The following is a 13,783-nucleotide window of genomic DNA, read 5'->3' as shown; positions in this document are numbered from 1 at the left end:
TAGTCTTTGGGGCAGCCCCAAGGGCTCATTTGAAGTGCTTAGCGGTCGTTTGGAGCTTTGTCGCCCCTCACTCTGTTGCCAGCATGGCCCAGGCCCCTCTGGCTGTGGAGCAGAGGCTGAACCATAGACCTTTACCCCTGCTCGCCACCAGGGAGAAAACACATCGCAGCTCTTGCGCACACATGCTCACACTAACATTGTGGCACACATCCATTTCCACTCCCACCCCCCATCAGTGTACCATGGCCAATGGTCTTTTTTCCCGCCGCCCACTCCCATCCAACACCCTCCATTGCCCCCGCCACCCCATCTTTTTTTTTTCTTTCTTTTCTTTCTCCACCCTCAAGAAGGTTGCCAGGCAGCAGAGAAAGATTTCACACACACACCCCACTATGCCTCTGAGGGTTTTCCGGATGTCCTTGTTTACATCATGGGGTGTGCAGGTCATAGGGAAGCCGACTCATAGCCTCACTGACCATGTATTTTCCAGTTCCAGTGTCAAACTCCATTCATTCAATAATAATACCAGTAGTTAAGGGAGCTCTGCTAAAGAGATCCCTACTATGACATTAAACTTTGTTGAAAATTTTTAACTAATTGGTAAATCTTTTTTGGCACGATTCCTTTTAGCATTGAGGGGACATTTGTGTATGTGGATTAAAAGTTGGCATGGAGTATTCATGGTATTCATAATTATTCCACTGATGTATGTTGTGGTTGTTGACTGGCACAAGGCCGTCTTTTCTCTCACTGTGTCAAACCAATCGATTGGTTTTGTCTGCTCCTCCCTCCAACTTTGATGTTGCCATTGATTGTTCTCATCTGCCCCTGAACTGAAAGGTTAGAAAAGCTGAGCTTCACTTCTGGATTGCTTTGACCTTCGCTCTGCACATGCTCAGTGGGTTCCCAAAGCGCAGAGCCAGAGACACGGCATAGCCAGGCTCATGGGTGCATGGCAGCCAGACAACGGTGTGATCTGTTTTTCCTTTTTTTTTTTTTTACTCACCCAGTGAGGATGATGTATATGTGATTGATTTTTCTCCTACCCTTTTCTCTGCCATGTTTCTGCTGCAGTGCACTAAGCAGGAGTGAGTCCAGGCTTGATCAATGCATTGTTTTTCTTTTTCAATCACACTCGAGTGAGCTGAAGACACGAAAGGTTACACAGGTGAGGGTTGGCAGGGACGGAACTTGTGCAGAGCTTCTGGCATTCCAGTGTATGGGTTAGCATGAATGTGTGCATGTGAAAGTATTCTGTCTTTAAGACTTAACTTGAGAGTTGATGCGTTTACGCCACTTTCCCATTTTTTTTTTCTTTATAGATGCATCCTAAATGTCTAGCCTACCACAAATACTTTTCTGTTCAACTCAAAAAACATCTTCCCTTCTATTTCTGTTTTCCCTTTAAACTTATCAGTAAGAAAAGAAACACTCGAGGAAGATGTCTCTCTGAAACACAAGGCCTCACATCAGACATGAACATCAGTAATAAAACAATGCTGAATAGTCTACCCTAAAGGGGTGAAGAACATTATGTAGTCTTGAATTATCTCTTAGTAATGACACTCTTAAACGCCATACCCAAACATCTAGTCATTTAGAAAAAGATAAGAATCTGTGGGTGTGAAAAAGCTCTCCTAAAGCTGGATGTCTGGAGGGGATGAGGATGTGGCGGGCAGGGAAATGTTTAGAGGACTGGGTGGGAGTGCAAGCTTTGACCAGCAGGTTTCAGATGTCATGGCAGATTCTTTCAGGAGCAAATTACAGGGTTTAACCTCTCTTGTCCCCAGAATGGCTGTATTCTGATTTAACTTCCTTGACAGACACTCGAGCAACGTGCTACTCAACACCATTGTCGGAGGGCACACTTGACTCGGGAGATACTTCACTTCCTCTCACGCTCTCAAGTGCTCTTCAAGACTTTGTCCACAAGAGTCCATTGGTGGCCTTTTATGTTGATTCTAGTGAGAGCAGAGCAGTAGCCCTTCTAAGGCCTAATAATAGTTAGCATGTTGATGTAAAGAGGGTTTACATGAGTGGCCCTTTTTAACCTCTTGGTATTATTGTGCTTTGAAATCGGCTTTACAGAAAAGCTTTGCTGTGAAACAGCTGAATTTATGTTTGTAATGATATGGGTGTTAGCGGAACATATCCATCTGTTCTAAAAATAAAGCATGCAAACACTAATCTGGATTGTTTGTACGCTTTTGTGTCAGATCACACATTTTAAATTTCCCCTTGAGTGTATCATTTTACAAAACTTTCCATAACATCAAAATCCCATGTACAGGTACCATACAGTGTATGTCTTTTGAGGTGTAACAGGCCCAAAGCTCTATGAAGCATTTAGCAGCAGGGTTTGCAGATTTACTCTGTGTTTCCAGTGTTAAGAGGAGTGCTGAAGCATCTAATGCAATTTCAACCCAACATGGCTTTCTGTGAATAAGCACCACCGAAGTGAACGGTCTACTGTATGCTGATCTACTGTAGCGCTTTCTGTTTTGCTTCGTACAAGCCCACTAACACTCTGCCTCCCCCTCCCTCTGTCTCCCTCCCCAACTCTGATTTCTGTAGCGATTACATTTGCCTCCGGACTTATCCGAGACGGTGAGTCGTGTGAGCAGGGGGGAGCTGGCAGGAGCCACTTCAGCCTGCGGCTCCGGCACATCCGGCACCAAACACCTGGACTTCTAAAGCTCTTGCACAGTCACCATGGGAAATAAACAACTGGAAAGCTGCAGCCATTGTCCTCTTTGCCTCAGTGACCAGGATGTTCTCTTGCCCACGTAATGTCAACTGCGATAACCCAGCCAGCCATTACCACCTGCCAACGAGCTCAGCCAGGAGTGAAGATCTAAACATCCACAACGCCTCGGCTTCTAACAGACACATTTACACTTTCATTTCAAACTGTTTGTGTACAAGTCCTAATGGAGTTTTTTACCTTATCAGCTGAAAATTCACAATGTTAGAAGTGGTTTTTACTTGTAATATGATTATATTTTTTCTTATTTTATTCCACAAAAAATGAGAACCAACTGTTTTCGTTAAATACCATAAAAATGCATATTGGTGAAGTAAATATTTCCTAATTTAGTTAAAATCTAAGTAAAGATATAATTTAAAATTGCTTAGGTTTAGTTTGATGTTTTTGTTTTTCTCTGCCTAGGGCACGGGTCTGCAACCTGCGGCTCTGGAGCCACATGCGGCTCTTTCAAACTTTGACCAAAACTAACATAAAACTGAACTTTATTGGTTTTATACAAACAACAACAACAAAAAGGACTAGTTTTAGCTGTTTTCCTGTCTTTTTTTTTTTTGCAAATATGTGAATATTGGAAGGAGTAAAACATAACTCACTTTAACTTTGACTTTATTTCTATACTTAAATTATTTTTTCCCACAATTAAGAAAAATCACATAAATCTGCATAGTTTATAGTATAGTTTATAGTATATTTATAGTATAGTTTATATCTGCCAATTTATTTTTCTTGCTAAGCACTTCTGGATAGATGCAAACTGCATTTCGTTGCTTTGTACCTGTGACATGTCCAATGACAATAAAGTTGAATTCTATTCTATTCTATTCTAATTCTATTCATAGTTATTGTTTGTGTGATGTTTGTGGGGTTTTTTTTTTTGTTCGTTTGTTTTTTCATTTAACTAGACCCCCACCACCACCTCTTTACAAGAATCTGGTCTTTTCATTTGACTTAAATTGTAAAAAATATCAATAAATGTTAAAAATCATTTTATATTTTTAGCTTTACAATGTCACACGTACTGGCCACAAAAACCCGCTCCAACAAACATGAAGTGGCCCATGAGCCATCAGTTGATACAGTTTGTTGCAGCTCGTTGAACGAAGGCATAAAAATGGCTCTTTTGATGGTAAAGCTTACAGACCCCTGCTCTAGGGATTTTCATTTTCAAGGAAAGTGTAATCATAAAATATTTTATAGGTTTTATACAAACTCCTTCTTGGCAAACATTAAATAATTAATCTTGGGTTTACTTTACAGAACAAGAAGCATCTGCTGTGCTGCTTCAACATTTACATCCTGCAATTTTTTTTTTTTCAGAACACTGAAAGATGCTTTTGTGAAATGAATTAAAAAATAAGTATGCACAACCCTACTTGTAGTTTCTTCTCAGCTTTTTACTTTACTGCACTACATCATCATCTCAGGAAAAAAAAGTGAATATGCTATGAGTGATGGCTGCCTGGTAGATGTGACTGGTTTTAGCTTATGCCTCCATGTGACCTCGACTCTGTGCAGGTGAGGTATGTCTGCGTTTGCTAAGCAGATCCAAACGGAGCAGGGCAGGAGAGCTGGATTTGAGTGCAGGCTTCACACCTCATCGGCTGTGTTTGCTGGATGAGCTGCTCTGCCATGACAAGCCCCAAAAAGAACAAATTAGGTCAAACGGTGACACGGGGTAACGCATAAAAAGAGTCAGCATGAAAAAACAAATGTTTCATTTTTGTTTTCCTCACTCTGAGGTGGGTGCCACATTGTGTTGTTTTGCCTGCTGAAGCTTGGCAGAACCTGTGATCATTTACAACATGTGTTTGGAGAAAGATGAGTTACCTGACAGGGTTTTGTTTGTTTGTTTAGGTTTTTTTGTTTTTTTTTTACATAGATTTATATCCAGTTTATGAGAGAGGTAATGGACGCGCACAGTTCACTTCAACAGATGACCAAAAGCTGAAGATACAACAGCTCTGCAGGTTATTGGTGCTGAAGTGTTGACGTATTTAGGATGAACTTTGAATGAAGATTAAAAGAAGAATAAATCCATCTTGCCATTGTGTTTTTGTGTTGCCTTACCAGCGCTTCGCTCGTTTGTTTACCATTGTTCTGATTCATTTTTTTCACCTGTCAACTCAGAAATGATTTGATTAACTTTGTTTTATTGTTTGTTTGTTTTATAGTCGTAAAAAAAGAGGAAAGTTTTATGGTTTGAATTTGGTTTGTCCACGTTCAAATGTTTTAAAAATGAATGCCATTCTCTGTGTGTGAATGTGCTGCTGTGAATATTCCTCAGAAACCAAACTCCTCTTTTATAAGGCTAATATAAAATTATAGTAGTATTTTTATTTACTGGTAAAATTATTTTTAGATCATACTGCCTACAACAAAAAACTAAACTTTAACTGTTGTTCACACCTTTGTTGCTGGCTGACAAAATTTTATGGGCATTTTTCTTGAATTTGTTTTATTTTATTGTCTTCAGTGCCATCGGTATCAATCAAAGGCTTAAACAGGAACTTCAAGAATCACATGACTTTTTGTTGGATCTTTATCCCTCTCGTTTCTGTAATAAAAGTAGCATCAACAGTTTTATGTAAATTATTTTGACGAGAAATATTTCAAGTTATTGAAAGACAAAAACTTGTATTGCAAATGTAATTTGTAAGAAATGAATCAGTGTTGTTGGCAACTTGACACTGCTCTTTGAAACACTCCTCAGCAAAAACATGAGAATGAAAATGGTGAATTCATTTGGCAGCAGCTCCTCGTGTCCTTTTGATTCTTAACCAAAGCTGTTCTCGCCGTTGAAGTACTGTTATCGGAGGGCCTCCACACTGACATACTGTTCAAGAAACGTAGAAATCAGCCTTAAATTTAAGTGATCATCATTTAGAAAAGTTTCATTTAATCAAATCAATTTATCTTCAAATGTGTGTTACAGTTTGGTTATCGATTAATCCTGTCCAAAGCAGTTTACAGACTTTAAAATGCTCTGTTAGATAAATAATATTTTACTTATTGTTCCTTAAAACGCATACGAGAGATTAAACGGTCGAAGCTGTTGGCATTCAGGTTTAAATTAAAATCAATTAAAAAGCGGATCAACAACAGAAAAGCTCTAAAGAACTTGTAGAGAAACTTGCTGACTTTGTAGTGCGTGAAAATCACTGTGCATTTCAACCACTTCGTTGTGACTGTGTGTATTATTTAAGCTTCCACTGATTGCAGGCCTTCCTGCATTTCGACTCTATTTCTCGTTCTCTCTGTAATTATTAATGTTCCTCCTCTGTCTCGAAAACAGACGACCGTTCTGCTCTGCCTCCTTCCGAACACTGTTCCTCCATTTGTGTGATAAAGTGGATCAAATGAATGGAGAAATCACATTAACCCTAAAATAATCACTTTAAAGAATCTGATTCATCGTCCAACTTGTGGCGAAGCAACAAGACGTGTAAATTCAAGTAATCAATTTTAGATTTAGGTGTTGCATGCTGTGTGAATGCTACCTGACCCCTCTCTCTCCTGGATAGTTTGCCCTTACAGAGATGGTCTTTCAGTGTCTACACACCCCCTTTAAAATCTACACACACATGCCCCCCTCCCCCCTGCTGAGGCAGCAAGTGAAGCAAAATAACTCACTCTGCCACACAATCGCTCCTCTGCCTCGCTCTGGGCACTGACTGCTTTATTCCACAACTTTTTTTTTTTCCTCTTTTCTCTCTGCTCCCTCCTCTTCCTCCTCCTCCTCTTCCTTGTTGCTGTATTTTTTCATACTATCGTAACTCTACTAAAACAAGAGCCAGCGATGGTGAATTGCTTGACCTTTCTTATTGTGAGGTGGTGTTTTGTTGTGTGCTCTGTGTCCACTTTGTTCAGCCCCATACATCAGCAGAGGTTTGTTGTTTTTGACGCCTCTTGTTTGTGAAATTTTGAACTGTCGTTCCACATTTAACAAGCTGTTTCAGTGGTTTGATGTTTAAATGTACAAGAATTCCAATTTGTCCTGGTAAGGGGTTTTTTTTTTTTTTTTTTGCATGGGAAAAACTTGACACATCCAGGAAACTAAAAAAAAAAAAAAAAAAGTGGGGGAAATGTTTTCTTTAAGACACAATTTTACTGTACAAAATGTTTTATAGTTTTCACAAAATACATTTAAAAAGCTCCATTTTAAATAAAATTAAATTGAAATATTTAAAGAGACAGCGTGTTTCAGCGCAGAAGCGATGCTCAAACGTGAACCCGGTCTGTGTCCACGCTCGTCGTGTATACACACTGAAACGAAAATGCAAAAACTCAAAAGAGCATGACAGATGATGCTAGAAAAACCCTCCCATGGTCTTCAATTATAAATAAGGACTGCAGGGTTCGACTGCAGTCTTCCGAACTCGAAGCCAATGCAATTAAACGAGACGTGCTTACAAAAATGTTGCCAACACAGGACTAAAATTTAAATAAAAAAAATAACATTGTGTAGATGAAATACAAAGGCTTTGGTCTGTTTTACAATCAACAATGATTAAATCTGATATGTACTTGTAAACAACTGCCAAACACTTAAGTTTAAAACTCTGTCAAGCAATGTTTAATCATAATTATAGGAATTAAATATTTCTAGTTGCACATTTTTTTGACCATAGGACACTATATTACAACTATACCTAGGAGACAAATTGTACCTGACCCTAAAGAAATGTATTTCATGATGCATGGAACATTTATAGAATATTCTTGGGGGTATAAATGAAATCAACTTTTATTGGAGAAATCTTTCTGGAAGATTTCTAGGGAAGACAAGTACTTTACATTTTGACATAAACAAACTGGATTATATCAAAGACGCCGGTCTACCATTTACAGACTACAGGTGTTCTTTTCCACCTGTTTGCCACTCGTAATGTTCCTGGTAATCTAGAGTCAATCCAACCACAGAGGCACAAGGTGCATGTTGTGTTGCACTGCACCATCTTTGCACACTTGGAGCTGCTGATAGATCCGTGTCGAATAAAAGAAAGCAAATGCAGGCCGGAGGCAGGAACCTAGACCGCAGCCTCAGTGGGTGGATCAAGTTTGAGTTTCTCCTGCTACATATCCGTTCGTAAGAAATAAGACCAATAAATAGTTTTCTTTCTTCTTTTTTTTCACAGTAAGAGTCTTCCCTCCAGCTTTTCATCTTTAATGATATGCAGTAATGTCCAAAGACCATGCAAAGTCTGGTAGAAAGTCTCGATATTAGCAGATTAAAAGATAGTCATGGCAGAATCTCTCAGGGTCTCATCTCGCAAACAAATGCAAAACCAACATGGTTTTCTAGCAGTCCATCTATCAGTTCTTGATCTTGTTTTTTGTTGTTTTGTTTTTTTTAATTTATTAACATACAAATGGCCATTTACGAACACATCAGAGGAAAAAAGGAAACAATGACTGAAGTTGGAAATAGAAAATGAGAAGAAAAAAAAAAAAACATAAGTTTTTGTTCCATAAAAATTTAACACCGGGCACTTTACAGAGGTCCTTTTTTTTTCTGGCTTTCCATGAATGGATTTTCTTCCAAGTCCTTGTTTGAATGTGCCAACAGAGCTACATAACAGCGCACTGTCCCAGTGGCAAAACAAAGTTCAGACGTCCCAAAGCTCTCCCAAAGTCTCTCTCATCTGTATCCTCACGCCTTGTCCACTGTGCCGCGTATGTGTGACGAGAGCTGCTGGAGGCCGACGGTGGACCGGGTGCTTACAGGGTGAAGTAGCTCTTCTCTCTACTGTAGTCTTGACCAGTACTGAGACATGTCAGGCTCACTCCCTGGGACTTGGACAGGGACAGACACTCCAGGAGAGATGAGTCCTGCAGAGACCAAAAAAGAGAAATGAGTCAAATCAGACAAAAACATCTTCAGAAACCTGAAAAATGATCAATAAAAGTGTACTTTTTGCACAGTCAGAATGTTGCTTTGTACTTTAAAAGCTTGTAAAATAAGTGGACAAGCATGGGGCAGCAGTGAGTCACAATGCTCTGCACACGGTCGCAATGTAAAACTCGTGCATGCTCGATAAATTGGGGCCACGGCAATGGCATTTAAACAGAGCGAGTACAATAGCAAATGAATCAAATTAATTAGCAATTTAGCACAGAGGAAATGTGGTTATGCATGATTAACTCTTCATGACTATAACCGGTATATATGGCTCTCTGAAGCAGCCCCCTAATGGGGTGGAACTAAACTATGTGCTGGAGTCGTGGGGTTGACATGATGGCCTGGAGTGGCAATGAAATGAAGAGCTGTTCATACCCCTGCAGAGAGAAATTATTTCAGATGGAGAAAGTATTGACCCTCGGACATTTAAATGATGGAGTCTCTCAAATGGACAGGATGGAGATGTAAAGTCATTGTGACAGGGTCGTGAATCAAAGAGGTGGCAGATACGTGCACGGTTTGATCGTATTACTTCCCAAAGATGTTGGTAAACAATGAACTTTCTGCCTACCTGTTGAGGTGGTACCAGAAGTGGTCATTGATTGGCTGTTCATATGTGCCTGCATATGAGGGGGCGTGTATGTTTCGTAGCTCCGCCCATTCACAGGCGGACTGGTGGGCAGCATGCAGGAATAGGAGGAGGTCTGGCTGGGCTACAGATGAGAAGAGAATGTTACGTTAGCTTAGCCAACCATAGTTTTTTAGTTTTTCATGTTTTATTTATGTCTTTGGTACACCTTTAGTATTTTTCTCTTTTTTTTTTTTTTTCCAAAAAGTAATTATTTGGTTAAGAAATATGACTTTGAAGGACATTTGTTTGTAGGGGTTAGAACTTGAAATCACTCTCAGTGGGTTGGATATACTCTTACAATGAAATTACTTGGCTTCTTGGATTATGTGCTCATACTTACTTGCATAGGTAGGTTATTTGTCATGGTGAAGCTGGGCATGGGCGGCAGTGCACTGTAGGTGTTTGTGAGTGCAGAGTCAGGTCTAGCCAGCATTGACCCCGAGGTGAAAGACACTATAGACAGAAAGACAAAAACAAATGAGTTTGAAAGCACAGAAATTCGTACACAAGCAGTCCTCCGGTGTGAGCTCGTCTCATTAGCAGTTCAGCAGTGCGTGCAGGGAGGGTGACACCTTATCTGACAGGCTGATAGGCCCAGACACATACTGTACAGTGTGTGTCTCAGGTGATTGACGTGTGAGCGTGAGCTTGAGCTCTGACGGTGTGCCCTCGTGCCTGATTTGGTAATTACTCAGATAGTCAGTTGTGAAGTTTTGCTCATTCATCCATTAAAAGGAGAAGCACGGGCGCTTCTTGAGCTGAGCAAGAGGCCTCCCCATCCTGTTTCAGATTAACCTGCACACTGTCACATAACACAGTCTGCTCCATGATGTAACATCTAACAATCTGATTGAAACGGCTGTCCAAAAATACAATGCAAAAAAAAATAAATCACACGTCTGTGTTCATTTGTTCAAAATGGAATTATTGAACAAGCTGATAATACTTTCAACTTGACAAATAAGGCATTGAAATAATTGTTTTTGATCTGACATGTGTTTAACTTATCTCCACTAAAAACCATCAACAAGTTTGAAGATAAATTTTGAATTTCCTGAAAATCTTAAATGTAAAAACTGCCTTGCATTAAGTAATAATGGGCTGGGGGGGGGGGGGGGGGCAAAGAAGTGACTAAACTGTATTGATCTCCATATTTAAATTCACTGATTTGCCTAAATCATATTACTGCTACAATTACTTGGGGATTTTAACATTTATCTTTCTTAACTCATAACTTCATTTTACTGCAAACACTTTTGTTAATAATTTGTCAAACTGACCTAAACAATAATTTAACATAATGTATTTTACAGTGTGTAAACTCAATAGACCAGCAATTTGATTTTTAAGTGCAACATATAAGCATTAGTCAGCTTTTATGATTGAGATGCTGCACAACCAGAGGATGACTGGTTTCACTGAAAGACTTGGTGTCCTGTAAGCATGATCACCCCCGTGCTGTGTGTGTGCTGGAGCCCCCTACCCGGTGTGGTGGGCTGCGGGATGGCCTGGTAAACGCTGGTGCTGAAGCTGCTGCTGATGGGGATGTGGCTGGACGAGTTGTTGGCCTGCCGGCGCTGGTTCCGCAGCTTCTCCTCCCGCCTCCACTTTGCTCTTCTGTTTGAGAACCATACCTTTAATTAAAAAAAAAAAAAAAGAAAAAAGAATAACGTCAGTGTTTTGTTTCCCACACAGACAAATATGTCAGCGTGTATTTTGCACACTTAATAGATAAGCAGCAAAAATGCGTCACTCACTTGTATTCTTGCCTCAGGCAGGTCGATTTTTGCCGCTAGTCTTTCTCGCGCGAAAACATCTGGATAATGAGTTCTTTCAAATTCTGCAAGGCCAGCAAAACTATTCGTAAATAACCGAGGAGTTTTAGAATATTTGCAGAGCTGTACGTTGGTAAAATATGTCTTTGCATGGGGAAATGTTGCGCTTTTACGCGTGAAAATGTACATGTTCTCAGGACGAATTAAGCTTTTATATATATTTTTTTAATAAATCAAATGTTTTGATATGTATTTAACAAATTTAAATGATCTGTTTATTTATTTAGTGGTTGTCGGACCTTTTTCCAGAGCCTCGATCTGCTCCTGTGTGAAGGACGTGCGGTTTCTCTGCAGTTTCCTCTTGAGCTGCAGACGCATCTGCGTCTCCTCCGAGTCCTCCCCGTTGGAGCTGATGGAGTTTGTGTTTTCTCCTGCTCCGTCCTGTTGTTGGCAGCCGTCTGAAGGAGGAAAAAAAAAAGGGGGGGGGGGGGGGGGGCACTTAATGGAAATATACATTCACTTAAGCTAATTGAATAATTAATTATCGGGCCTCGTGTTTCATCAGCCTACAGCTAATTGTACAGCGCGCGACGCTACATCATTAATTAAGGCCCCCCATCATGGTTAATTTAATCCAAAACCAGAGGAATTATTGCAATTCTTGCCTAATATTACCAGATTACAGACGAGTACCTGCGTGAAAAGGGGCCACGTGAGGGGAAAATCAAAAGCTTCAACAGTTTAAGTGTTTGTAAAATATTGTGGGAAAAACAGGCCGGGGAGGGAACAGGCTCTTATCGCGGCCCAACAATAGTTTGGGTTCTGAAAAGGTTAAGAAAAATGTGTCAAGATGTGGCGAGCCTCTTTTCAGAGCCTATGAAATGTATTAAAGACAACCCCCCTACCCCCCAAACTCTGCAGACCCCCCGCCCCCCCTTCTTTTTTTTTTTTTTTAAGACGGAGCAGCGCTTCAATGGTCTCTCCCATATGGGCGTTGGTAGAGCCATTGAGGTGACCACCAACTTTTGAATAGAAGAAGACGCTTTTCAGAATGATACAATGCCTTCAGGAGTAAGGGAAACCATTAAACTATGGACACAGCCAGGGACGGACCAGCGAGCCCTCTGTGGGTGTAATATATGGGAGGGGGAGGGGGGAGCTTTGGAGGAGATGACAAAAGGATCCTCTCTCTGTGGAGGCGCGCAGGCTATAGTGCTTTGGCATTGTGCGCACGAGGATCCCAGTCAACAGAGCTTTGAGTCCAGTGTGTTAACCCTTATCCACCAGCATCATTAATCACGTCCCCCGGCCAGCTACACGCCAGTCAGGATTTCTGTCTTCAATTGGAAACAAATGAGTGAGGAGAGAGCATGCAACCCCCTGAACAACCAAAATAAGGCCAATCTATTCACTGCTCCTGCTTGTCCGCGGTGGGGCCCTAAAAGGCCCCTCCGGTTACAGGGCGAGGCTTATCGACTAATGTCTGTCTTGTTGTTGGACATCATTATCACACCGAGGAGTTAATGCGAAATTAAGCAGCGGGTGCGCTGATGGAGGGACGTGTACGCGCTGTGACGCGCTGGTGGCGCAAAGACTCGGGTTTGTTTTTGAAGGTGATTTGGAGCAGGTGCGGGGCAGGTGCCACACATGCACCCTCTAAAATAAAGTAACATTTAGCCCATATGCGGCCACCAGAAACAGTTTGGCGCAGGAATCCAGTTGATTCACCTGAAAACATGGTCATTGTTTCCTGATCGTATTCCTTGCTGCATCATGGACCGAGTATTCATCATAGTTTGTATCCGCGCTATTTGTTTCTTTACTCCCGATAATCCATAAAAAGGGGAGTGGATGTGCAGCTATTATCCGTCTGCCAGAGCCACTGACGCTACGGGATGGGATTTGTTTCCTTTATAAAAGCGCTGGGAAATAAACTCATTCTTTAGTATCACGATGTCTCAACCAGTGAGGCGGAAAAGCAGCAGCAGAAAGAGAAAAGAGGGCGAGAGGTACCGAACCAATTGCGGCACCTTTCAGCTGCAGAGACTGGATCAAAACGCTCTTGAGAAACCGCTTAAAACTGAAAGAGAAAGTGAGACTTAAAGCTCACAGACCGGGGGGGTTGGAGCCACAGATATCCAGGGAGTCGAGGAGAAAGAGATGAAACAAGAAGGTTTTTCTTTTTCTCTGTCCGTTTGGATAGAGTTGTCTTCTTTTGGGGGCCCTGTCACTCCCCGTGTCACCTTTGGATGTGCTTACTTCACTGTCTGACGGAAAACACATGCTGAGGCAGCTGCTGAGGCAAACTATCAAATCTAATCAATTTAACTTATTATTATTATTATTATTATTATTATTATTATTATTATTGTTATTATTAATAACTAAAGACCATTAAAGGATATAATATAAAACTAAGGCTAAAAATTAAAAGATAATAATAATAAAAACTATTATTATTATTATTATTGTTGTTGTTATTAATAACTAAAGACCATTAAAGGATATAATATAAATCTAAGACTATAAATTAAAATATAATAATAATAATAATAATAACTATTATTATTATTATTATTATTGTTGTTATTAATAACTAAAGACCATTAAAGGATATAATATAAAACTAAGTCTATAAATTAAAATAATAATAATAATAATAACTATTATTATTATTATTATTATTATTATTATTATTATTATTATTATTA

The 13,783-nt window shown here is 40.2% G+C and overlaps 2 protein-coding genes across 6 annotated transcripts in view; one reads left to right on the top strand and one right to left on the bottom strand.

The window, feature by feature from the left end:
* Positions 1-2,844, top strand: part of elp4 (elongator acetyltransferase complex subunit 4) — a 62,472-nt gene extending 59,628 nt beyond the window's left edge. The window contains exon 10 of the mRNA XM_037697480.1: positions 2,575-2,844. Within this exon, the coding sequence (XP_037553408.1) occupies positions 2,575-2,694 (120 nt within the window). The 3' untranslated portion in view covers positions 2,695-2,844. The remainder of the gene's footprint in view (positions 1-2,574) is intronic.
* A 4,163-nt stretch (positions 2,845-7,007) lies between these two features.
* pax6b (paired box 6b) overlaps positions 7,008-13,783 on the bottom strand; it is a 14,782-nt gene continuing 8,006 nt past the window's right edge. For all 5 annotated transcript variants that reach the window (XM_037690576.1, XM_037690562.1, XM_037690570.1 and 2 more), the window contains 6 exons: positions 11,372-11,530; positions 11,055-11,137; positions 10,781-10,931; positions 9,638-9,750; positions 9,238-9,379; positions 7,008-8,596 (listed from right to left, as the gene is read on the bottom strand). In XM_037690576.1, coding sequence (XP_037546504.1) covers positions 8,511-8,596; positions 9,238-9,379; positions 9,638-9,750; positions 10,781-10,931; positions 11,055-11,137; positions 11,372-11,530 — 734 coding nt within the window. In that variant the 3' untranslated portion in view covers positions 7,008-8,510. The remainder of the gene's footprint in view (positions 8,597-9,237; positions 9,380-9,637; positions 9,751-10,780; positions 10,932-11,054; positions 11,138-11,371; positions 11,531-13,783) is intronic.

The sequence above is a fragment of the Nematolebias whitei genome, chromosome 2 (genome assembly GCF_014905685.2).
Source record: "Nematolebias whitei isolate Nwh7 chromosome 2, NemWhi1, whole genome shotgun sequence".
Taxonomy (NCBI): Eukaryota; Metazoa; Chordata; class Actinopteri; order Cyprinodontiformes; family Rivulidae; genus Nematolebias; species Nematolebias whitei.
This window is presented reverse-complemented; position numbering and strand designations above follow the sequence as displayed.